Genomic DNA, 26,470 nt, shown 5'->3' with positions numbered 1-26,470 from the left:
ATCCCATTCACACACAAAAACCGCCATGCCGACAAGAAAACTTTTATGAGAGAGATCCTGAACTTCCTTTTGGGGAACTGTTTTGTACAGAGAAAACAGGGGGGTAGGGAGGGCGGAGGAATGGATCTTGTGCAGATTTGGAGGAAAGAAAGTTACGAAAACTTTTTTAAAAGTTCTAGTGGTACAGTAGGAGCTTTGCAGGAAGTTTGCAAGTCTTTACCAATAATATTTAGAGCTAGTCTCCAGGCGATGAAAAAATGTTTCAATATTTGCAAGCAAGTTTTGTACAGTATTTATCGAGATAAACATGACAATCAAAATGTCTACTGTTTATAAGCTGAGAATTTGCCAGTATTTTCAAGGAGAAGCTTCTTCCTGCATTTTGATGCTGCAGATGAAATTTAGCACACTTGCAAACGTGGAAAGAAGAAAATTATTCAAATTTCGACATCTTAATTGTTTAAAAATTGTACGAAAGGCAAAAACTAAAATAAGTACCGGCAAACCATCTCTGTGGTCTCGTTTAAAAGGGCAAAAGTGCAAAACTTACATCGCTGGTAAATTTATAATAGCTTTTGTTCGATCCCAGCTTTCCATTTAGTTCAGATTAAAAAAACATGAAACTACTGCTTTCGAAATATTTTCCTATGGTTTGTAATATTTCTGTAAATATATTGTGGTATTTTAAGGTTTTCCCCCTTTGTTTTTCGTAGTTGTATTTTAAAAGATTCGGCTCTGTAGTATTTGAATCAGTCTGCCGAGAATCCATGTATATATTTGAACTAATATCCTTATAACAGGTACATTTTCAACTTATGTTTTTACTCCATTATGCACAGTTTGAAATAAATTTTTGAAATACGAAAAAAGCTGGCACAAGGCCTTTTTATCTTTCTTTTCAGTTTCTTCCCCGCTGGGCGGAAGGTAGGTAAGATGGCTGGGACTGAAGCAGCCATTTTAGATCACGAAGTAACGTTGAGTGAAAACTGTACATGATGAAGCAGAAGGACAAAAAGCTGAGCCTCTGACCACCACTTCCCAGAGCATAAAACCCTTATACCAGCCCTGAACAACATGCCACAATAATTTTCCGTAGGACATTCATTTCTATCTTATTTCAGTGGCTGCTATTTTGGGGCTTTGTTACTTGCAACTAAGCCTCATAAAATTAGGAAAGTTCAGGGCAGCAGTTCTCAGTGTGTTGGTATGGTCTGCAGACTTCTGAATTTTTTGTAGGGAGTTTGTGAAATCAAAACATTTTCAAAATATACTACGACATTATAAGTCTTTTTAACTATGGTGACACATTCACCAATGGCGCAAAAACAATTGTGGGTAAAAGCACCAGCATCTTTGACACGAGGCACTAGTAGTCATTGTATTCTTCATTGCCATGCAGCTGTAGGTGGGGGTTGGGGGGAGGGGTGGTTTCATTCAATGTCCTTAATAAAGCAGTAAAACTTACTTACTTTAAATCTTTACTCTTAAGTCTTTTAAATTTTCTGTATGAAGAAATGAGAAGTGTATGTGAAGTACTTCTGGGGATACCAAAATATGACGGTTGTCTTGAGGAAAACCACTTGTGAGGGTGTTTTGAGTCGTGAGTCTGGAGGCAATTCAGATGTGGGTATTTGACAGACATTTCCTCAAACATGAACAAAGTGAACTGTCACTTCAAGAAAAACTAACAGTATTTGTTGCCAATTATAAATTTTAAGCTTTTAAGTGAAAATTATTTTGGAAAATGTGTATCTGCCATCTGAATTTGATGGCCTTTCAGTATTTAAGAGGCTTTTTAAAATGATATTGCTGGTCATATTGAACATGATTTTTAAACATTTTATATGGCAAAATATTAACATGTGGAAGATGTGCATAACTCAGTGAATCAATAGTTTCCATGGGACAAATGTATGATTTTACAAAATTATTCATGGGAAAAAGTTTCACTCAAAGTGCAAGGTAGACCACTGGAGTCTAAATTCAATGCAAAGTCTCATTTATATGACTTCAGATTCTACATTGTAAATAACCTTTTAGCTACTACCCCTTGTTCAGTTTTGGTATAGTGTCCAAGAATAAATCTATAGCCTAGGCTATTAAAATATTCCTCCCTTCTACAACTTAATACCTGCATGAGGATGAATTTCTTCATTTACTTCAAACAAAACAACGTATCAGACTGAATGGAGAAACAGGTATGATAATCCAGCTGTCTTCTATTAAGCCAGACATTGAAAAGATTTGCAAAATGTTATTAACAATGCTGCTCTTCTCACTAAATTATTTTTGAAAAATAATTATCATAAAATGTTAGCATGAAATTGGTTTATTTTAAAATAGATTAGCAAATATATTTTTAACATTTGTCAGTTTTCATTTCTGATATAGTCAATATAAACCTTCATAAACAAAAGTTAATTGGGAAAAAAACAGAACTACCATCTGGATCCACCAATCCCAGTAACGGGTATATACCCAAAGGAAAATAAATCATTACATCAAAAAGAGACCTATGTTATGTCTATTGGAGCACTATTCACAATGGCAAAGATAGGGAATTGACTTACTTGTCCATAAACTGAAGCTGCATAAAGAAAATGTAGTGTGTGTGTGATCATTTATATATATATTATATATTATATATATATGATATGCTATTCAGTCATAAAAGATAATAAAATCATGCCTTTTGCAGCAACATGGATGGAGCTGGAGGTCATTATCTTAAGTGAAACATCTCAGAAACAGAAAGTCAAAACCGTATGTCCTCACTTGTAAGTGGGAGCTAAATAAGGTGTACACATGGACATAAAGTGTAGACCTATGATGAACACTGGAGACTCGGAAGGGTGGAATGGTGGGAGGCAGGCATATAAGGGATGAGAAATTACTTGATGAGTACAATGTAGACTAATCAGGTAATGGTTACACTAAAAGCCCAGGCTTTACCACTACTGCAATATACTCGCATAACAAAACTGCACTTGTACCCCTTAAATTTATACAAACTTTTTTAAAAGCAAGAAAAAGAAAACACCCTTTGGGGACATCGATATTTTTCCAGAGCATTTAGTTCCTGAGTGCTAAGTTCTTAAATGTTAAGATCTTAAGGACAAAACATTTAAAATAATTGATTTATGACATTGAAAGAATTTGAAGTATAACCACAAAACTGTTTATAAAATATGAGAACAGTAAAAGTATTAAGCCCAGAGTTCAGTAAACAATGTCATGTTAAGAAGAAAGGGGGCAGACAGATTCTAAAAACTGTAGATTAATATACTTAATATTAATTATCCTTAGGGCAAAAGGTTAGAGAACAGATTCAGCAGAAAGTAAAGTAACCATTAACTCCATTAACCCAATACAAGTTTATTTATGAAGTCAAGTCAAACTGAGGAGTATTTGTTTCTTTGATAACTGGTAGACAGGGAATGTATATACATATTGTATTTCCCATTAAGCATTTGCTCATGTTACAGAACAGTGGCCTACAGAACTATCATTGAAGATTTACCAAATCTGCCTGAAGCAAAATGTGATAAACTGCAGAAATGGTGCAAAATGACACTGGAAGTCATAGAGCTGATTCTTGAACACGGGTTTGAACTGCATAGGTCCGCTTATATGCATTTTTTTGATAAATATATTGAAAACTTTTTTCGAGATTTACAACAATTTAAAAAACTTGCAGATGCACCATGTAGCTTAGAAATATTGAAAAACGAAGAAAATGATGTGTCATTAATGCATAAAATATATGTAGACACTAGTCTATTTTATCATTTACTACCATAAATATATACAAATCTATTATAAAAAGTTAAAATTGGCCGGGTGCAGTGGCTCACGCCTGTAATCCCAACACTTTGGGAGGCCAAGGCGGGCAGATTGCCTGAGGTCAGGAGTTTGAGAGCAGCCTGGTCAACACGGTGAAACCCCGTTTCTACTAAAAATACAAACATTAGCTGGGCATGGTGATGCATGCCTGTAATCCCAACTACGTGGGGGAGCTGAGGCAGGAGAATCACTTGAACCCGGAAGACAGTGGTTGCAGTGAGCCGGGATGGTGCCACTGTACCACTCCAGCCTGGGCAACAGAGCAAGACTCCATCTCAAAAAAAAAAACAAAAAAGTTAAAATTTATCAAAACTTACACATACACAGACATTGGAGCCATTTGCTGTTGAGACAAACATAAAGATGTAGTACTAAATTACAACTGAAAAAGATTAACTATAGTACATACTGCACTACTACCATAATTTCAGAGCTACCTCCTGTTGCTATTGCTGTGAGCTCAAGTGCTATATTCACTTAAAATGCCATGTGATGTTTATCATCTCCACATGGGCAGTTCATCTCTCCAGTAAATCGTGTATCATAGTAAAAAGTGATCTCTCATGGTTCTCAGTTATTTTTCATCATGTTTAGTACAACCATAAACCTTGCAATAATACCATGGGACCCATAGGACGCTAGTCCCACTAGTGACGCTGGAAGGGCTCCCAAGGAGCAAAGTCATGACATTACAAGAAAAAGTTAGATTGCTTGATGCGTACTGGTCTGCAGCTATAGATGCCCATCCTTCAAGATAAATGAATCTAGCATAAGGACCACTGTTGATAAAATTAAGAAAATTTATGAAGCCTTTACTGCATCTATACCAGCAAACCTTGTACTGTTTGTGATATACCTTTTTATCTCATATTGAAAATGCAACTTTTATGTGGGTGCAGTATTGCTATAAGAAAGATGTACCTATAGGCTCTAATGATTGGAGAAAAGGCGGTCATTATATGACAATTTAAAGCAAAAGGAGGGTGAAGAATCTAAATCTAGAGAATTTAATGCCAGCAAAGGATGGCTTGATAATATTAGAAAGAAGTTTGGCTTTAAAAAATGTTAAGATAACAGAAGAGGCAGCTCCTGATGGCCAAGAGGCAGCAGATGAGTTCCCAGATGCCATTAAGAAAATCAATGAGGGGAAAGGATATCTACCAGAACAGGTTCTTAAGGCAGACAAAAGTGCCCTATTCTGGAAAAAAATATATATATATATATGCCACAAAGTACATTTATTAGTAAAGAAGAGAAGTGAGCACCAGGATTTAAGGCAGAAAAGGACAGGCTAATGCTATAGGTTTTTGCTAATGCTTTTGAGTTTATGGTCAAGACTGCACTTATCTATAAAGCTGTTAACTCCCAAATCTTGAAGGGAGAAGATAAACACAGGCTGCCAGTCTTCTGGCAGGATAACAAGAAGGCCTGGACAACAAGAACCCTTTTTCTGGATTGGCTCCATTGATGTTTTGTCTTTGAAGTCAGGAAGTACCTTGCCAGTAAAGGACTGCCTTTTAAAGTTCTTTTGATACTGGACAATGTCCCTGGCCGCCCACCCAGAACTGCATGAGTTCAACACTAAAGGCATCGAAGTGATCTATTTGCCCCCAAACATAATGCCTCTAATTTAGTTTCTAGATCAGGGGGTCATAAGGACCTTCATGGCTCATTACCCACAGTACTCTATGCAAAGAACCACCAGTGCCATCCAAGAATACTCGAACAAAGAGAACATCATCAAAGTCTGGAAGGATTCCACCACTGATGATGCCATTGTTGCTACAGAAGAAGCCATGAAAGCCATGAAGCCCAAAATAATAAGTTACTGCTGAGGAAAACAACCAGATGTTGTGTGTGACTTCACAGAATTTACAACAGAGCCAATCAAGAAAATCGTGAAAGAGGTTGTAGATATGTTAAATAAATAAATAAATAAATAAATAAATAAATAAATAAATAAAATGGTAGAGGGTAAAAAGTTTCAAGATCTGAATCCTGGAGTGAGTCAAAAGCTAAGCAATTCAAAAGCTTAGCTTTTGGAGATGAGTGTCTCTGAATCAGTGCCACACAATAAGGAGGAAGACATTTAGAAGCAGTACCAGTAAACAACTCAACATTAGACAATCTGTGTTCTGATTATTCAAGACTGATTTTACAACATGGACCCTTCTACCACACAAGCACTAAAAGTAAAGCAAATGGTAGAAGAAGGATTAGTACCATTTAGAAACATTTTTAGAGAAATGAAAAAAAGCAAAACATCAGACATAAGTTACAACGCATTTTCATAATTACACCTAGTGTGCCTGCCTTTCCTGCTTCCCCTTCCATCAATGCTACCACTAAGAGCAAGACCAATCCTTCCTTTTCCTCCTCCACCTCAGCCTATTCAGCATGAAGACAAGGAGGATGAAGACTTTTATCATGATCCACTTCCACTTAATGAAGAGTAAATGTATTTTCTCTTCCTGATGATTTTAATAGCATTTTCTTTCTTCTACCTTACTTTAATACATGATACATGTAACAGACGAAATATGTGTTAATCTACTGTTTATGTTATCAGAAAGGCTTCCACCCAATAGTAGGCTATAAGTAAAATTTGGAAAGAGTCAAAAGTTGTATTCAGATTTTCAACTGCACAGGGGTTGGTGTCCCTAATCCCTGCATTGTTCAAGGGTCAACTGTAAATGTCCTGCTGATGGGAGTATCCACAGACTTTTGTGAATTCTAGGGTTGCTTCCCCATGCTTCTGTGCCATTTCCACCTACTGCTGTCAGTAAACATGCAAGGAGTATTAATCTTAATATTTAACTGTTACTTTTTAGGCTTAATTCAGACATTAGTAATATGAAACAAAAAGAAAACATTTTACAATGCATTCCAAAGTGGAACATATTTAATGCATCTGAGATTTTCTTAACACCAACTTTTTAGTACCTAGCATGATACTTTCTCTTCACAGATTATCTGCACCGTTTGTGCCTTCGCTTCTTTCAGGTCTTCACTGACCATCTTCATTTGTGACCACTGGTACTTTCTATCCTCTTTATCTTGTTTCATTTATCTCTATAGAACTTACCACCATCTGACATAAACAATATTTAAGTGTATATTTGCAGGCTGGGCGCAGGGGCTCATGACTGTAATCCCAGCACTTTGGGAGGCCGAGACGGGCGGATCACCTGAGGTCAGGAGTCTGAGACCAGCCTGGCCAACATGGTGAAACCCCATCTCTATTAAAAATACAAACAAATTAGGCTCGGTGGCATGTGCCTGAAATCCCAGCTACTCAGGAGGCTGAGGCAGGAGAATCACTTGAACACAGGAAGCAGAGGTTGCAGTGAGCCAAGATCACACCACTGTACTCCGGCCTGGATGACAGCAAGACTCCATCTCAAAAAAAAAAAAAAAAAAAAGTGTATTTGCTTTTCTGGGTTCTCTTCCCCTATTACTACCTTCCCCCCGACCCCAAAATAAGAAGCTTCAGTACAGACGTTCTGGTTGTTCACTCAGTGCTTTGAATGGTTCCTAGCACATAGCATGCAATAAAGAACACAAGATTTCTTAAATGAATCTTGAGATTGTAAGCACAATACTCTTAAATTATAGATAAGAAAATGACTCCATGAATCTGGAGGTAAAAAGGAACCTAGGCAGAGAGCAGACATTACAAAACCCATGCGACTGATGTTCCTACTGCCTAGCAGTTAAGAAGACAGGCTTCATACTCGGACAAAATAGGATTCTAGTCCACTTATTCGTAGTGGCAAACTCTCTTCATGCCTCAATTTAGCTACGAGAAAATAGAGATGATAGTGATAATAGCCCCAACTTCATGTTGTCATTAAGGTGATTAAATGCAATAATGTGTGTAAATTACTAGTGCATAAAGGAATAAGCATTTAATAAAAGGGAACTATTATTCTTATTACTACTACTATCATCATCATCATCTCAGTCAGGATCGAAAGCCAATTTTTTAGTATTTCACAAATAATTTATGGTAAGATAGGCTAACTAGTTTCTAAGTCCAGACAACTGAGAAAAAAAAAGCAGATTAGAGAGATAAAAGTTGCCAGAAGCAAGATCAGGAGAAAAATGAAAATTATAAAAACTAGATTCTCAAGGTACTGCATTACCACACAATAATAATGTATGTAAAGATAATGCTTATATATTATATTTAATATACTGTCTTAAGATGGTGAGAAAATATAATTCTAAAATTAGAAAGATTACTTCAAAATGGCTCATACAAACTTTTGGTATAAAAGATAAACTTCCATTACCTTCAAAATTTATGTTCTAGAGAAAAAGAATAAAGTAAATGAGACATTATTACATAAACAGCTTGGATATCTCTGCTGTAAATACCCATCAGTGTGACTTATGTGAGTCTGTCTAAAGCTTTTCTACGGGCTCACTCTTCACTCACACTCTGTAATGTTGTATCTCAGGTGCAGATTCCAGGGAGGTGGTAAATTGTTCCATTCACTGTCTCAGTGACATTGCTGCCACCTTATAACAAATCTGTATTCATTAATCCTGTTTGTTTTAGTAATAGAATATAATATACCAAGGTCCTCTAGTAAGAAAGCAAATTTCAAAATCAAAACCACATTCCAAATTTCTTAAAAGATACTTTTTTTTGTTCAATTTCTTTGTAAAAACATTGGTCACCATTTAACATACATGGCAACAAAATGCACCCAATTTACATGCATCAACAAGTTAATAAATCATAATACACGGACAACACAAATTTCAAACAAACAGTACTAAAGTAGCTCATGTTGCATTTAACTATAGTTCTTGTGTTCCTAATAGAGAAGTAGCTAATATGAGAAACAAACAGTTCCAGTTTCAACCTGAATTAAAGTTCTTTGTGGCAAGTAACATGAAACAATGATCACATGAAGTCATTATCTTAAAAAGAACCATTCTTCAGAAATCACTTTGTGCAAAGCACCATACTAGTGTAGACTATGATCTTAAAAAACATATACCTTCAGTTAAAGACAAAAGGTCTCCATTTTTTGAAAATTAATTACCCGAATGATTCAAATTTTTATTATGCCCATAAATTAAAATTATCTTTCAATGTAAAGGTTATATATATTTGACACCTTAAATAATTCTGGAGATGTTCAGTTACACCAATAATTCCCTGGGACTGGATTACTTTCAAGAGCAAAAGAAAAAACAATAATCAAAAGCCCTTTCTAAACTCACAGGCAAGGTTTCTGATATGGGATTTAATTAATAAGAAGTTAAGCACCACAATAAAATACATTTTTAGAAAAGAGAATGGACTGCCATCAATACACAAGGTAGGGACAAAAGAAAGCACTTACACTTTACCTCCTACCCTTTCCCCCCCAAAAATTTAAACACTCTAATCCTGTCAATCTGAAATTTTACAAAGGATTTTTTGTGTGGTTATCTGTGTATGGATATTATATGGGAGATACAAACCGAAATTCGATTTAAGATCTCAAGTTCTAGAATCATGATTTGATCCAGTAAGAATGTCATATTATTTGTGCATGTTATATATTTAGTTTTAGATTATATGCTATATTTTTATGCTTTCTCCCCTCAAAGTCTATGATTAAAGGATGGCACTTATTCATTCTGAAGTGCATGAGAGAATTTATGACAAATTGCCTTGCGAAACAATATCTCCTCTGAAGAGTTCAAAGTAATTATGTATAAATAAAACCTTAAAATAAAATCGCTGTAAACCCTCTGCATCTATTTAGCAACACAAATAACTTCAATAGCCAAAATATTATTTTAATTTTAATTTAAGTTTCTCTCCTCCATGATGTATTTAATTACGCTGTTACAAGTAAGAGTAATTTTTTAGTATGTGTAACAGACCACATGCTAAAAAAGTTTAAGGGTTCAGAAAACTAAAATTTATAATTCTTACATGGTTATACTTAAGTCAGATATACAAGACTAGAAATAAGTAACTTCAACCTAAAAAACACTTTAAATACCACAAAAGAAGAAAAAAGAAAACAAAGGGAAAAGGATTTCTCCTCATGTAATTTTGAGTGGACTATGTAGCAAAAAAGCAAAATATTAAATACCTAGTTTTCACTTCAAAAGAAATTATTCATAAATAAAATTCACTAAATAAGATATCATGAGATTAGGAGTATGAGTATGGAGTATTCAGACTTATTCCATTCAGATGAGAAGATGACATCTTTGGAGGAAACAAAAAAAAAAACCTTACCACATAATACGATTTGTATCTCATTAACCTTCCAAACATCACTTCAACTTCACCGTTTATACCATAAACCTTCTTGACAGTTCCTATTACCTTTTTTTAAAAAAAGCTTTAGCCTCTTAATTTCCAAGCATCAGATTATTAAATCCCTTAGTTCAATCTAATTCCACAATCCCCATTTCAAAGACTCTAAAATACTCATTTTCTTCCCCTCAAAAGTCGGAATCCACCATGTAATTATTCAAAACTGGGAAACTAAAGGTTAAAAAAAAAATCAACTAAAAATAGTATGCTTGTTAGTACATATGGTTTCACGTAGCAGGGAGACCACATAATTGCTCTTTCTGATTAACCTCTGGCCCTTAAAATAGTAAAGTCAGAAAATTAAAATAAGTAATATATACTTACAATACTTAAAATCTGTATCTATATCCATTTTCAATAGATGTGCGAGTTAAGAAAATGACTGAAATTATATGGTTATAAATGTTTACTGTGTAACAGTACAAAATTGATGTTCCCAAAAAGAGGGTAAAAAAATCTTTAACTGATATTAAACATCTTCAGTAATTTGGAAAAATCCCCAGGTTGAAATGTAACTATCAGGGAACAACAAAAAATGCTTTCATGCATGTACACATGTTAAGTAACAAATAAGCAAACCCCAGGTCAATACAGTACATCAATGACACTTAAATAACATTATGAATATAAAAGAAAGAAAAGATAAAATGTTGACTGCTACTGATGAAAAAGCATTTCAACAATTTACACAAAATGATACTAAACAGCTTTTTAAAAAAGATGTCCTAAGAAGATCAAGCCACAATAAGTTAGTGTTTTCCATAATACATGCTAAATTATTTGATCCCATATCTATACTGTTACTGTCTTAATTCCTAAATGTTGTGACAGCATATTTAATTACTGAGGTACATTAGTTTACATCTTTTTATAGGTATTCTAAGAGGATTAACTTTTCGTTTCCAGTTTTTCATCTTCTTCACCTCCTCCAAAGAAAATTAAAGGAAACATTCCTAGAATGCAGCCAATAGTCACCCCAACAGCTTTGCCCTAAGGAAACAAAAGAGAACATTTTTAAAAAGTTACTTTATCTCTGATAACAAGAAGGCAGGAAAAAAAATCTCACCAGCTCTTCTCAATATATTTGGATTTGCTACCCTTCATATATATTCCTCTTCAATATTTATCCCTGTGTATACCTAATTATATGTAGATATAATCATTATGTAAACATAGCTTTGTTTTCTTCCTCAATCCATCCCCCTGCATAGCCACACATTTTCTTACAAACTCTTTTCCAAACTGCTAAACTTAAAGTTCAACTGAATTGACGGGTCCATATTCTACTTAAATCTGTCTTTACAACAGCCACTGCTACCTCTCCAACATTATAAGTGAAATAACAACGAGCATTTCCGTGTATAGTTCTTCGCCAATGATTTATTTAAAAATCAAACAGTATTAATATTTGTGCATCTTCATGAAGGATTGTCATGCTGTACATCCTTGACAAAGCTGCACATACTTACATAGCAATTTCAGTATACACAAATGTAGACATACATACCAATGTTCCTGCAACCTCACCTACATTATAAAACTTTTATTTCATTTTAATTTATTTATTTATTTATTTTAGAGACAGGGTCTCCTTCTGTCACCTAGGATGGAGTGCAGTGGCATGATCATAGCCCACTGCTCAAGCCATCTTCCTGATCTCTTCCTGAACTCTTTGGCTCAAGCGAGCCTCCTGACTCAGTCTCCCTAGTAACTAGAACTACAGACACATGCCACTATGCCTAATTTTGTTACTATTATTATTATTATTATTATTATTTTGTAGAGCCAGGGTCTCCCTATGTTGCTCAGGCTAATCTTGAACTCCTGTCTTCAAGAGATCCTCCCACCTTTGCCTCCCAAATGAGATTACAGGCTCTGGGAGCCACCACACCCAGATCATTATAAAACTTTAAAATTTTTATTTTTGTAAATGGTTTTCAAAATTTGCATTCCTATAATGACTATCAAGTTTATATACTTTTCAATTAAGTTTCATTTCCTCATACAAATATTTATTGAGAAGCTACTATGTGTCAAACTCTCTACTTGAGTGTACCATGGAGATGGACTAATCTTAACGCCGTCTGTCTCTCTCCTCCAGGAACTTCTAGTTATGTACACAGGGAAAGACAAAATAAGTTCCATCAAACATTACAGATACTATGATAGCTACGTAATCTTTAGTCTTGAATGAAATGTTTTCTCTTATACATTGTCTGTTTAGCTATCACATCCCACAGTTTTTCGGGTTTTGTTTTGTTTTGTTTTGAGACGAGTCTGGCTCTGTCACCCAGGCTGGAGTGCAGGGGCGCTATCTTGGCTCACTGCAAGCTCTGCCTCCCAGGTTTATGTCATTCTCCTGCCTCAGCCTCCCGAGTAGCTGGGACCACAGGCGCCCGCCCCCACGCCCGGCTAATTTTTTGTATTTTTAGTCTATAGAGACAGGGTTTCACTGTGTTAGGCAGGATGCTCTCGATCTCCTGACCTCGTGATCCACCCCCTTCTCGGCCTCCCAAAGTGCTGGGATTATAGGCATGAGCCAGTGCGCCCGGCCCACATCCTACAGTTTTTCTACCAAATTTAATAGTAGACATTAATATTTTGACAACAGCTTGTATAAAAATTTTCAACTTTGTTATTTTGAGGGTTTTTGTGGTGGTAGTGGTATTAGTAGTATGACCAATGCTTGATATTAATAGTCAAAACTGTTATTTTCATTATGCAAAAAGTTTAAAAGGTATCACTCATGCAGAGTTTTAACAAGCAGAAACTTTCTTCATTCCACATGCTGATAAATTTAATCCTTAGCTTCTTGTTTTTTTACTTTAACATACTCATTTGAATATATGCAGAGAAATCATTATATCCTATTTCAGACTCCTGACTTTCCCATATACAGAAGATAACATGACAAAAGCTAACTCTGAAATTTACCTGTGATAGAATAAATACAAATACACATGCAGGTTCCAGTTGACATAGGTGTATTTTAAAACCTCACTTGTAATTTGGCCCTACTTTCACTTCCCACCCATTCTGTTAGAATTCCTGTTGCAACCAAGGCTTTCCTCACCCTTCAGTTTAGGAATACCGGTCAGTGATTTCTGACCCAATTATCTCAAGAGATACAACGTCAATAGGGTGGAGAGGAAGAAAAAAAGTGATATACTTTTCTTACTCCCTGATCCAGGACCTGAAACAAATTTTTTCACTGTGAAAACACTTATTAACACATTATTATTATGTCTTACAATACTCTAGGCCCCACAGTTAACCACACTGGGGCTAATTGTAGAACTTGAGTCCCATCTGTAATACTGTTTTATAAGAAAATATTTTTTGAATTTCAAACAACCAAATTACAAGTGACGTTTTAAAATATACCTATGTCAATTAGAACCTGCAGCTGTATTTGTATTTATTCTATCACGGGTAAATTTCAGAGTTAGCTTTTGTCATGAATAGAAGGCTGATCACTAACTTCAAATACTTCAGGCTGTATAGAATCAAAATGTTATGTTACAGAGTAGAAGATTCGATTCTAACATAAAACAAGCACAGTCAACAACTAAGGAACAGAATCACTGTTGCCATAAACCAGTGAGGGGTTTACTGCAATACACACACAGACACACATACACTCAATATATTAACACTAGTTTAGTAATTTAGATGTTTTTGTCATAGAGAAGAGAAAATGAACCTGCTTTTAATATGGAAAGAAAACAATTATTATGCCCCAGAAAAATAAACTTCTGATCCCAACTTTAATGCTAAAATTTTTAAGACAAATTGCTAGAATGTTAGAAAATCCTTATTCCCTCAAAACTCCAGCTGGTATCAGGGGCTAGTCTCACTTTACTTACAAATTATAAGATATGGACACATGTAAACTAAAAGGAAAAGCCCAAAATTAACATTCTACTTTCTTAAAAGACTTTTCAACCTTTATAAAGTAAAAATTACAACAAGCAAATAGGTCCTCATTTTGTTTCTCCACACTCTTCCTACATTTTGATTGAAAACCAAACACTTCCCCTGCTATACTTTTGATCCTTCTACTACTCATATTTTAAAGGGTAGTAATTATTGCGGATTTAAAGTGATTTAAAGTGATTAGTGACGAATTTAATTTTTGCCTATGTGTATGTTTTTATACTCTGTATGAATATTTTGCAGGTAAAATTCTGTTTACTTCCAAAACATTTAATATCTTCATTAAAATAAATTCCATCTAGCTTAACATTAATTTTGTATTTTACTCTTCTTCAGCTCCCATTACCGCTTCCATCCATTGTCATTTGATTTTTCTTCTTCCATTAGTCCATAGAAATTGCTCAGAAATGATTATCAATGAGCAACTACATACCAAATCCAAAAACAAAAAACAAAAAAAAATTTCAGAAATTTTACTTGATTTCTTTATATCAAGAGGAATTAATTATCATTCACTGCTTCTTAAAACTTCTTCCTTGAAAGCTCCCATAAGACCATGAGCTCTTAGGTATTTTCTAGGGTTCTTTAATTTTGCACATTTTCTCTGGAACAACAGTTCTCAAATTTTAATGTACAGCAGAATTAAAACACAAATTGCTGGGTTCAGAGTTTTTCATTTTGTGAATCTGTAGCAGGCAGATTTTAAGGTGGCCTTCATGATATCTTCCTTCTGATATTTAAGTCTTTGCATAGTCTCCTCCCCTTGAGCATCGGTAGGATGCTCTAACTTGCTTTGAATAATAGGAAAGGTGATGGGGTGTTACTCCTGCGATTATATCACATTACATAAGGCTCCACCTTGCCATCCTGCCAGCAGACTCATTTTCTTTCTCTCTTGCTGGCTCTGAAGATGCAGGCTGCCATGTTGTGGCAGGGTCTACTGAGAGGGCCCCTTGGCAAAGAACTGCAGGTGACCCATAGATCGGGGTGTCCAATTTTTTGGCTTCCCTGGGCCACATTGGAAGAAGAATTTTCTTGGGCCACACATAAAATACACTAACACTAACGATAGCTTTAAAAAAAAAATCACAGAAAAAAATCTCAAATTGGTAAACTTTTAGATTACCAAAAGCAGGTTGCACAAGCTTGCTCTAGATGGAGGGAGGCCTCTAGGACATGAGGGTGCAACAGCAAGCCAGAGGTTGGGTCCCTCACAGCCACAAAAAAATTAATTTTGCCAAAGACCTGGGTGAGCCTGGAAGTGGATTCATCACCAGTTGAGCTTCTAGACAGGAACCAAGTCCTAGCTGGACATGATTGCAGTCTTCCAGAGGACCCATTTAAGCTATTCCTGATCTGACCCACAGAAAATAAGAGATAACAAATATATGTTGTTTTAAGCTGCTGAATTTGTATGATTTTTTTTTTTTTGTTGAGATGGAGTCTCACTCTGTTGCCCAGGCTGGAGTGCAATGGCTTGATCTCGGCTCACTGCAACCTCCGCCTCCCAAATTCAAGCAATTCTCCTGCTTCAGCCTCCCGAGTAAGCTGGGATTACAGGTGCCTGGCCACCAGGCCCAGCTAATTTTTGTATTTTCAGTAGAGACAGGGTTTCACTACCTCGGTCAGACTGGTCTCGAACTCCTGACCTCAGGTGATCCACCTGCCTCGGCCTTCCAAAGTGCGGGGATTACAGGCATGAGCAACCCCATCCAGCTGCAATAATTTTTTACACAATAATAGATAGGTCTAAGATGAAGACTGTGTGTTTGCATTTCTAAGAAGTTACCAGGTAATGTTGATCCTGCGGATGCTGGCACCACATTTTGAGAACCATTCTCCTATGAAAGCTCATCTTCTCCCATGGTTTTAACAATCACCTACCTTTTCAGTGAGGCCTACAGTGACGCTCCTATTGAATACTGCAGTCTGCTTCTATCCTAGCACTCCCAGACTCTTCTACTTCGCTCTGCTTTCCCTTTTTATTCTCATAACACATATAAGCTTCTAATATGCTAAATATTTTTATTTATCAGACTGTTTATTGTCTGTCTCCCCACTGCTTGAATGCAAGATCTATCAGAAATAAGATCTTATTTTGTTAACCAATGTATTTAAAACTCCTGTATATCTACTTGGCATATAATATGTAAACAATAAGTATTTGTTGAATGAATGAGTAACAATACCCATTATCACTAACTCGGACCTATCTAACTCTTGACTTTAACCCAAATGCCTACTAGGTGTCACCACTTGAATGTCCTATTAGTATCTCAAATTCAATGTGTCCAAAATAGAACTCATTATCTTCCCTTACAAGCTTATTCCTCCTCCTTTTTTTCTTGATTTTATTGATGGCATCATGATCCATCCAGTTTCCTTCTTATTTAAAACTCCCCTGGCTCTCCATCACTTAGGTAAGAGGCTGAAGCTCCTTAGCATTCACATACAATACCTTTCCTGTCTGATCCATGCTGCCTTCTCCAGTGTTGTCTTCTGCTGCTGCTTGTACCTACAGCTACTACATATTATATTCCTAAAATAGGTTCATGTATTTACCTAAATAGACCCTTTTTTATCATCCTCTTCTAATTGCTGGCCAGTATGCTTGGAATTCCTCTTATTCATCTAGTAAATGTCTCATCAATAATTCAAAAATCAGCTTAATCTAATAATCACCAAGAAATCTCCCCACCAAAAGAAGTTACTGCCCACAGTAATTCCCTTACCTGTATCATTGTTATATCTTATACATAATTCATTACTGCATATGTCATACTAAATTATAATTTGTTTACATGTTTGGTTTTTCACCTAAACAAGTTCCTCAAGGATAACCACAGTTTATTATTCATTTATGTTCTTTGGACCCCAACCTATAAGAGATACTCCCTAATTCTAAGTGAACTGCACAAATATTTTTTAAAAATTCAGTATACCTACAAAAAATAAGGAGTTAATAACACAAATTACTGTTCTTCTGAAAACGGCCAAGGTCTGGACAATTTTTGCTAAAAACTCCATTCAAACCCATTTTAGTCTCAAATTTCTCAAGATCCTGAACTATACAGTATCTTGTTCTGGCTACCCAATTCATTGTCATAAACCATGTAAATTACTTACCAAATGTGTACTAAGACGTGTTTGCCACATGTCAACTTGCTTTGGTGTGAGATCAGGAATTGACAGACCTAACCTGGAAGCCAATGCTTCAACATAGCCTGCAAGTCTTTGAAGAAACAAGACAATATGATATATAAGTTATGTTTCAATAAAGTCTTTACAAAAGCAAACAAAACAAAACAAAAGACAACGAGGACAAAATGTAGGTTTTTAAAAAGACATGCAAATGTCCTCATATAGTAAACTAATTACTACAAGGAGAAGCAAGATAATTTTACATTTGCACTTGGTACCCTAGAAATGGCATAAACATTCTTTACAACTTTTAATTTTATTGTATATATTGTTTAAAATATTTTATTATTAACATATTTAACACAAAGGAAAATTAATTGACTTAGAGCAATTATTCTCTATTATTATTTTTAAAAACAATTCAAGGTATATAATAATTTGTACAAATAATTAGAATTTCTGCAATTATTCCAAGCTCAAAGCAAAATTTGTATCTTAAACATGAGACACAAATTAGTAACTTATCGGACAGCAAAAGTTTCCAAAGATTGGTAAACTAACAAATACAATTCCTCAGACTGGTAAACTAACAAAACACCCTAGAACTTTCAGGCCAATCTCAAGTATTTTATCAATTCTAAGTTGCCATCATTTATTGGATATACTCTTACTTTATGAACTGTAAGAAAAACATTGCTAATTAAACTGTGTATACTACCAACAATAAGATGGATCCTGATATCAGATATGTTAAAATACATCTGAGAATGCATAAAATGTGGTATTTGTTGTTTAATGATACGCCCCAAAAAAAGAGAGACGAGAAATAGTTTTAAATACAAAGACTTCAAGAAAATCTTCATCTCTTAACAAAAATAATTGTTTTATGATACAATATATAGCTAAATGTCTTTAAAATCTCTTAGATCATTTGGTTCTATTAAATATATCCGAAAGCTATACAATGACTGTAATATTCTCATTATTTACTTTAATGTTGGAAACTGGGAATAGAATGTTTAAGAGATGATATCATGATGCATTTATGCCAGGAATTCCAAGAATATAAAATTCTTGCCATGGCCCTAAAGCAAAGAAACTTTTTTTTTTAAATTGTGGCTTTGGCCCCAGACTCCGGTGCAGAAGTCTAACATAGAAGGTTACGGTTAGATCACGTATAAAGCTGCTTTGCCTCGATTATAGGGCTAAGTAAACTTCTAAGAAAAAATTCAAATCTGAAACCGTAACACTCAAATGAGCCAAGGAAAGAAGAGACAAAGTCAAAGACACAGCAAGAGAGAACACATTTATCATAATAATGTCCACTTAGTCTAATTTATACTCCCCCAGCCTTCCCCAAGCTCAGGAAGCAGCTCAGGCCATCTGCCACTGGGAACAAGAATGTGAAGAGAGAGAGAAAGTTGGGCCTTTTCTAAAGAGCTGTCCTTAGTGTGTTTCATTATTCCTGCCACATAAAGTAAAGAAAGCAAAAAATAGCCAAACCCATATATGCTTTGGCCATTATTTCCTTTGAAAGCTCCCCCCTCTAAAAAACATGTATGTCATCAGTATCCTTAAGTTTGAGCCATATCCTTTCTCTTTGGGTTTTGTGGGAGTAGGGTGAGGTGGAATAATGAGAGAGGTTCTTGCTTTTAATCCTGCCTTACCCTTAGAGATGTCTATAAAATACATATAAATACTTCAGTAAACACAAATTCCATTTTGCTTACATTATGGTAGATTTAGAATAAACTTTTGCATACATCAGAACCACTCATGAAAATTACTAAACACAAATGCCGGGTTCCCTCTCCAGAGATACTAATAATGTAAAACTGGGATATCACCCAGGCATCTATATTTGATGGATACCAAAGATTTAGTACTATTAGTTTAGAAGAAGTAAATTCAAAATTTTAATTCTAGAAAACAAAGAAAAATTAAATATCCCTTTGTTATGCTTCTCAACTAAAGAAGAGTGGGGAACAGAAAGACAGCAAGTACAGAATATACAAATGAATAAGTGAATGAACCTACCCAAGTCCAGCTAGATCTGACACAAGATTTCCCAAAGCAGCAGCTAAAAATTTGAAAAATAAACAAATGAACTGTTACATAAAAGAAGAATAATTATAATATGTCACTATGTAATCAATAAAGCACTGATCTTGGAAGAGTTCTCACATTTCTCAAACTAAAGCAACAATATCCAAAGTAACTCATTGGACAGCTCTTACTCTCAAGGTTTTGAATAGAACACAATTTTGAAATTATAATATTCTACCTCCATTAAGTAGTAGATTTTTTTCTGTTATGGCAGCCAATTTCCATTTGGTTTCAATATTAATTGTACTTTGTAGTATCTTTCATATAATATTTAAAGGAATTGGTAAAGCTGCATGTACAGCTATGAAATTCAAGAAAGTCAAGGAGAAAAAAAAATATTTCTTTCATTAACTCATTTACCTAATGCTTTCTACAACAAATACAACATAGAACTCTTCCCAAATTTTACCTCCATGAAAAATAGAGTAGTAAATGGGACAGAGAAGACAGATGTTTAATTCTGTATTTCCTTCTTTGATTTTTTCTACCCAACTCAAGAAAAAAAAAAAATTCTACCCAACTCAAAAATAAATAAAAAATAAATAAATAACAGGCTGGGCACGGTGGCTCACACCTGTAATCCCAGCATTTTGGGAGGCTGACGTGGGCGGATCACAAGGTCAGGCATTCGAGACCATCCTGGCCAACATGGTGAAACCCGTCTCTACTAAAAATACAAAAATTAGCCAGGCATGATGGTGGGCGCCTGCAGTCCCAGCTACTCATGAGGTTGAGGCAGGAGAATCACTTGAACCTGGGAGGTGGAGGTTGCAGTGAGCTGAGATCACACCACTGCACTCCAGCCTGGGTGACAGAGTGAGACTCCGTAAATAAATAAATAAATAAGACCAAGGGTAGAAATGTTTAGGGGTAACACTGAATTGCCAGAAAATCTTGTCTTAAGAAATCAATATAGCAGAGTATTGTTATCCAATAACCATAATATAAAGTACCTAAAATTTTCAGAAAAAGTACTACATATACAAAACTAAGAATCCGAAGAATATGATGAAGAAAACAGGTATCTCAATGAGTAAACTCATTCAAATAAATTACCCTCTTCGAAACCTAATCTACTGAAATGTTTTATAAATGTACAGACAATGAAATAATAACATTTACTGTTGTTAAATACCTGCCATAGTTGAAATTCCCAAAATAATTCCAATAGACATTTCAAATGGGTTCCCTGAATATGATAAAAATTAATCTTAAAAATTAAAACTGAGTGACTATAAAAGAATAGCAAGCATTAATAAAAACAGAATATAATAGTTAAATCAACATGTTAGTGCTGCAAAATTACAATACTCATATAATGCACTATAATGTATTAATTCATTAAATTAAATATATGCACTTATACAGAAATAACATCAATAATTTCATCATTCCAAATTAGGTTTATAAAAATAAAATTCAGTGCTAGGACAATATAAGTCATCATTAAAAATCTAGAATTTCTATTTTTCTCACAGAGAAAAATGCTTTAAGCTCTTTGAAAACAAAGACCAAATCACATTGATTTAAATTCCTGACAAACTTACATCTATACCTACTCTTTTTTACTCTATCAAAAGAATTAAAAGGAGACTTAACAACCTGTTTCTAGGGAAATTGGGGTTTATAAAATTATCCTTAATAACACTAGCTCTCTTAATCATTAAAATTAGTGAAACTCATACAATACATTTATTAAGCACGCAACGCATTTAGGGTTACAATTAGATCTACAACTCAAAGCAAAGCCCATTGTATTGCCACTGAAATTTACATGACAGGAGTTTTAAGACTTTTCCTACTAAAAATTTTTTTATATCATCATTCCCTTTGAAGGAAAAGAGGTCACATTTTTAGAGGAGGAGGACTGCCAGTGAAGCGATATAAACTGCTTCTAATAGAATAAAGAAGAAATCCTAGGATCTATTGCACTAACTCAATTCTAATCCCTGAGCAATGCTGCCATTAGAAGACTTAATTTTCAAGAGTTCTCTTGAACACTGATGCTTGAATATTTCTAAAAAATGTTTCAAATCTCAATGATATTTGTGGAGGGAAAAAATGCCCTATATTTTATGTAGAAATAATGCATTACTCATCAATTATTTACAAAACTGAAAAGAGTTTTCCTCAAGTTTCTTTCCCCTAGAGCTTTTGGTTGCATCACTTTAAGATATAATTCTTGCTGAATATGGACTCAATAGCCTGATGATGCATTAAAGTTCAAAAGTCTTTTGTCCTGATGCACAAAGTTCAAATTAAAAGGTTGTAAATATACCCCAAGAAACAGATTTCGAAGAAGAAATAAAGGGGAAGAAAAGGTAAAAATAGGCAGAGAAAAAGAATAAAGATGTGTATCATCATATCTGAATGCAAAAAACCTGGAGCACCAATATAGAAGAGAGGCACCTGATAACAACAGTCTAATAAATAAATATGGCATCTTTAACAGCAATGAATCGCTGGCAGTGGCCAAAGAAGAATCTCTTTGCAATACATATATTTAAAAAATAGTTAAGTGCTTAATCATTTGGTTGAATGTAATACAGCTGAAGATCCTTCTAACAGCAGGAAAAGCCCCAAATGAAGTCAAAGGTGCTTTGGGGGCAATGGACTTCTTTACTGTGTCCCATAGTAACATCAAATATTGTGTTAATAGGTGAGGTAGAAATTATAAATAAACCGAATACTAATCGTTGTCTTAAAGTTATACCTGGCTGATTATCCTTAATACAATGAATCTACTCTAGAATTCTAATAAATTTTATCCAATTAAACTGTTAGTAAAGTAACCCAAAACTAACCATAAAGTATGTTATAAAAAGCAATCCAATAATATAAAAATATTTTTTAAACTATGAAACAAAAGGCTTAATATGAATACCAACCAAGATAAGGGCCAAATCTATTACAAGAGTTTACAGAGGAATTTGTTTCTACGAGTACAACTAGGGTGGGAAAGTACACCTAACAGGAAGGAGGAAAACATCAAACGTCTATGGTGTGGAAAAAAAGAAGAATCAACTATCTCAACTTACTATTTTAAAACAGTCATAGCTATCCCACAATGAGAGGGGTTGATCAGTATTTTTTTAATTACAAGATGAAAAACATTCTTAAGATAATAATCACTTATTTCCCCTTTCATAGATTCTACAGTTACATTATTTGTATGTTTAAGTCTCAGCATTCTATATTACAAAGCCTCAGTGGAAAATGTTATTGTCTCTGAATTAGTTTGCAACTATCACAGGATAATATTTTTGCCATACCTACTACTCTTAACCAGGTACTGAAGTCAGTGGCTTAAATATTTATTTCAGTATTATTTAAATAAAAAACCGATTTTCTGTGTTCCGGATGTGCTGGGGAAAAAAAAAATTAAGAAAAAATAAACAAAATGGTTGATAAGCCCCTGAAACTGGATTTCAATATAAACAGAGTAACGAGTATTACTAATTTGGAGTCAGCCAACTCAGGCCTGGAAAAATAGTGTACTCTCAGTTATGCCTCTCAGTAATAATGAGGCACACACCTGGGGAACACCAAATAGTGAACTACAAACTACTACAATAATTTGACTCTAGAATGTGGGTGTTTGGTTTGGTAGCTGATCCCCATCAATCTGGACATAAGGCTAGACTACATAGCAAACAAAACTATTCTTGAATAAACCACGTTTATATAAATTTTATAATCTACACAACGTAAATTACTTTTAAAATTCCTACTTTGAAACCAAATCTTCTATTTATGTCCATTTGTAGTACACGTGATCTCCAAAACACCAAAAAGAAAACCTGCATCTCTCATACGTTATTTGCCTCACATTCAACAATCCTAAGGTCATTCTACTTTTTCAGTAGTCTCCTACACTTTAGCTATCATTTACAAAATGTTTTTAAAAGTTAGAGTCAGCGAAGCTGACAACAAACTCTCTAAGTCCTAAATGAGAAAAGTTTCTAGATGTGAGGCACTTCGATTTTCTCAAACGAGTTTAAATAAAGACCCCAACTGGGAACTCATAAACTGGTATTCAAAGTACATGATATTTTTTTCTCCTCCCACTAAATGTATTGAAGATCTATTACCTTCAATCTAATGCTAATATCTGAAAAGAACGACTTCACATAAGGTATTCTAAAACTATGTATTGGAAGTTGACAATTGACTTAACTGGACTGTGATCGATCTGTTTTACTTGGACAAAATAAGAAAATGAATAGTTTTCTGACTGATTATGGCATTTTCATAATACGTATATAAGAATAAAACTGGCCAATTTATATAACTGTGAATGTGCGAAACTTACTCAACTATTTAGAACCACACTGGCTTCTCGGAAACTACTAAAATCTGAGTTGGCTAGATATTCAAACAATTAATGTAAATCAAATCTAATTGTAATGAAAATCCCATTATGACAAATTCATAAGCTGTAGCTAACACTTGGTATGTTCTTGAAAACAGAGCACTGTGCAGTTTTTGAAGACTTGCATTTTAATCATGGATCTATTTCTGACTTTAGAATATGAACCCAATATTGATATCCATTAACAAAAGGCCTTATATAGTAGTAAAGAAGGTAAGTCAGCCATCTCTGAGATTAAACATTTTTAAGGAGCACCCTTGCATTAAAATACCACAGCAAAGGGGAATTTTTTTTAACACTACAATGGAACAAGGCAAAAGGGAGATATAGTCACTTAATTGAATTGAAACTTTAAACAATGGCTAGACTGAAAGATAGACTATGTATCAAAACATGCTTTAAAACATTTTCACATTGGAAAATTGAACAAGGAACTAAATCAAATAGTTACCTATATATGTGATGATAATTGCCAATACCATTAAAGAACATCAGAACATTTTACATATTATTTTCTTTATTAAAATGTTGAAATTAGAATAGGATAATATAGGCCTTAAATGTTCTGTCTAAATGCTCCACCAAGTCTATTTGTCTAATGCTTTACCTAAAGTCTTAATGATTAATAAATATAATGCCTTAAAATTGAGCTATAGTCTAATATGAGATATAGTAAAAAATATTCTTGTTCATTATATTAAAACTTTATAACCACAATAGAGAAATCATTAGGAAAATGTAGACCACATTAATTTATGAACTCAAAATAGAAGCAGTGAGAGAAAGAACTTACAGCAACAATCATAATTGCATTATCCAAAAAGCCAAACCCTATGAAAGGTATCGCATTGTGGATGAATACTGAAAACATCAAAACAGAAAACATATTTTAAGATTTCTATTAACTTAGAATGACAAAAACAGATGATATGATCAAAGTATCCTAAACAGACTTGATAATCTCTAGAATTTGATTCTCATTTTCCAGAGCCAATAGATGCTGCTACTGCTACAAGGAGAAACTATATTGGGAAAAAACAAAACAAACCAGAAAAAAATATAAAATATGTAAAAATAACTGTGCTAGGCTTTTGTGTTTTCTTGCTGGTAACACACACACACAAATATATACATACAATTAAGAGAACAAGTTAGTAAACATACACGAGTACCACGTTTTACCTGATTGCTACTGACATCAATCTCTTTTTCTCTTATGACTAAAGTCTGATACTATAAAATTGATTTCTGTATTAGAAATAATGAAAATGTTCTAAATCAAATGTCAGAAAAGCTATTTGGGTGCTTTTCCTCACTAATTTTTTTAAAGAAATGTTAGAAAAAGGTGATTATCTCATCTTTATTACCTCATCTATGTGCAGTCTTTTTCTCCCCTCAAAATTCATCAATATTCCTAAATGCCATTGCAAATTATAAACAATCAATATTTGATTTAAATCAAACTGTAACTTCACCTCTTGCTACCAAAAACACACCTTACTTCATATATTGGGTGTATACATTCAATGATCTGAGATATTAGAAGTGTAATTAGGTCACGCCAGTAATTCCAGCATTTTGGGAGGCCGAGGCAGGCGGATCATTAGGTCAAGAGATCAAGACCATCCTGGACAACATGGTGAAACCCCGTCACTACTAAAAATACAAAAATTAGCTGAGTGTGGTGGCGCGTGCCTGTAGTCCCAGATACTTGGGAGGCTGAGGCAGGAGAATCACCTGAACCCAGGCAGCAGAGGTCGCAGTGAGTCGAGATTGCGCCACTGCACCCCAGCCTGGCGACTGAGCAAGACTCCATCTAAAAAAAAAAAAAGTAACTAGGAAGAACTAATACCTACATATTTTATACATTTATTCTCATTTCTTTCATATTTACATCTTCAACAGAATATCAAGGGCATGGTGGATGCTCAAAAAATATTATTTCATTAAGCTGAAGACCACTAATCTGGAAAGGAAGAGAATTCCAGATTGAGAGAATTGAAGGCAGACTGTGAAACAGATTAAAAGCTGGGAATAGGTAAAAGACTTTATTCTAATTAATCTATAAAACTGCCAACGTATAGTGAACATCCGTTCAACTGAGGCCTTTTTTCAACAAACATTAAAATGCTGAGTTTTATACTACGTCCAAAAAAAAAAATCCATTAAACCAACTGGTTATATGTGTTCACTAATTTTTAGAGTCTTTTTTTCTTTTAATGCAGTTATCTCCACAGAAAGTATAATTGAAATATAATCCAGAAGTTATAAAATTTGATATTACTATATTGAGCTCTGCACCTAGCAGGGAAGGCTAATAAGCACTCGAAAAAAAGCACTTGTACCCTCAACCACTATAAATGACCAAGACCATGGGACAATACTATACACAGTATAAGAATACTATTATATTCAATATTATTATAGCTATACAACATTATATAAACCAGTACATAATAGGTATAAAATAGGTCACTTAAAATTTCTTCTTGTTTTAAGTAAGAATGTCCAAGATCAAGGACATTTTAATTACAAAGAATATTACTTAAGTTATTAAAGGTGGTAAAATCAAGTGGAACATTAACAAAATGGGATTTTTTTTTCTTCAATTAAAGAGTCTAGCCTTAGTTTTTTAACTTATTGCCTAAATCTGGTTATTTACTGAACACTCAAAATTTTATGAAAAGCAGCTTCCAGAACCAATACAGTTTACAAATTTAACAGGTTAAAAGAGTATA

At 34.3% G+C, this 26,470-nt stretch overlaps 1 protein-coding gene across 1 annotated transcript in view; it reads right to left on the bottom strand.

The window, feature by feature from the left end:
• Positions 1-9,085: 9,085 nt before the first annotated feature.
• The window catches only part of TMEM65 (transmembrane protein 65), a 69,855-nt gene continuing 52,470 nt past the window's right edge, over positions 9,086-26,470 (bottom strand). Inside the window, exons 3-8 of the mRNA XM_017885942.1 lie at positions 24,526-24,593; position 23,988; positions 20,496-20,549; positions 19,292-19,334; positions 17,240-17,345; positions 9,086-11,167 (exon numbers count right to left, since the gene is read on the bottom strand). Coding sequence (XP_017741431.1) covers positions 11,066-11,167; positions 17,240-17,345; positions 19,292-19,334; positions 20,496-20,549; position 23,988; positions 24,526-24,593 — 374 coding nt within the window. The 3' untranslated portion in view covers positions 9,086-11,065. The remainder of the gene's footprint in view (positions 11,168-17,239; positions 17,346-19,291; positions 19,335-20,495; positions 20,550-23,987; positions 23,989-24,525; positions 24,594-26,470) is intronic.

The sequence above is a fragment of the Rhinopithecus bieti genome, unplaced genomic scaffold (genome assembly GCF_001698545.2).
Source record: "Rhinopithecus bieti isolate Rb0 unplaced genomic scaffold, ASM169854v2 scaffold_15136, whole genome shotgun sequence".
In the NCBI taxonomy this organism is placed as follows: Eukaryota; Metazoa; Chordata; class Mammalia; order Primates; family Cercopithecidae; genus Rhinopithecus; species Rhinopithecus bieti.
This window is presented reverse-complemented; position numbering and strand designations above follow the sequence as displayed.